Raw genomic sequence first — 632 nt, 5'->3', positions numbered from 1 at the left:
CAGGATGGACCACGCGATGCTCTTCAAGGGGGTGGTGGTGCTGGAGGAGTTCTGCAAGGAGCTGGCTGCCATCGCCCTGGTCAAGGGACCGCCGGAGGGGCCCCCCTGAGCTGCAGCTCCCCGGTCCCCTGCCGAGCACCCCCTCTTCAGCCGGGCTGCGGTGGCCACCGGGGATGGCCCAACCCATGTGCCAGTAGCTTCCAGTGGCCCTGCTCAGACCTGCACGTCCCCAAAAGCCGGGCATGGCGGTGGCACCCCGGGAAGGACACCAGCCTCGCAGCGCCCGGCGAGGAGGAAGAGGAGGCGCAAGGTCCTTCCACACTGCCTTGGCCAACCCGGAGGTGATGCCACCTCGCCAGTGCAGGATGCGGCCCCTCTGGGTGCAAAGCGAACCGTGCTGCGTTTCCTCCTGGGTGGTGGGTTCCTGTTCCCCCCGCCCCGGTGTTGGAGCTGCCCCGAGCCCCCACCAACCTCAAGCAGGATCTTTTTTGTTGGCAATAATGGGATGCGCGGGCACAGCGCTGCCCTCTGCCCGCGTGGGGCAATGCCACCCCCTCGGCTGCGATAACTCAATCATCTCCCCCGGCTCTGGGGCACCGGGGGGGGGGGGGGGGGGGGGTGGGCGGGGGGGG

General features: G+C 69.1%; 1 protein-coding gene across 1 annotated transcript in view; it reads left to right on the top strand.

Annotated features, from left to right (window-relative positions):
- FAM160B2 (family with sequence similarity 160 member B2) overlaps positions 1 to 109 on the top strand; it is a 5,530-nt gene extending 5,421 nt beyond the window's left edge. The window contains 1 exon segment of the mRNA XM_019473902.1: positions 4 to 109. Within this exon segment, the coding sequence (XP_019329447.1) occupies positions 4 to 109 (106 nt within the window).
- The last annotated feature ends 523 nt before the right edge of the window (positions 110 to 632 follow it).

Source organism: Aptenodytes forsteri, unplaced genomic scaffold, assembly GCF_000699145.1.
Source record: "Aptenodytes forsteri isolate BGI_AS27 unplaced genomic scaffold, ASM69914v1 Scaffold168, whole genome shotgun sequence".
Taxonomy (NCBI): Eukaryota; Metazoa; Chordata; class Aves; order Sphenisciformes; family Spheniscidae; genus Aptenodytes; species Aptenodytes forsteri.
The sequence above is the reverse complement of the archived record's forward strand: the minus strand, read 5'-3'. Positions and strand labels throughout refer to the sequence as shown.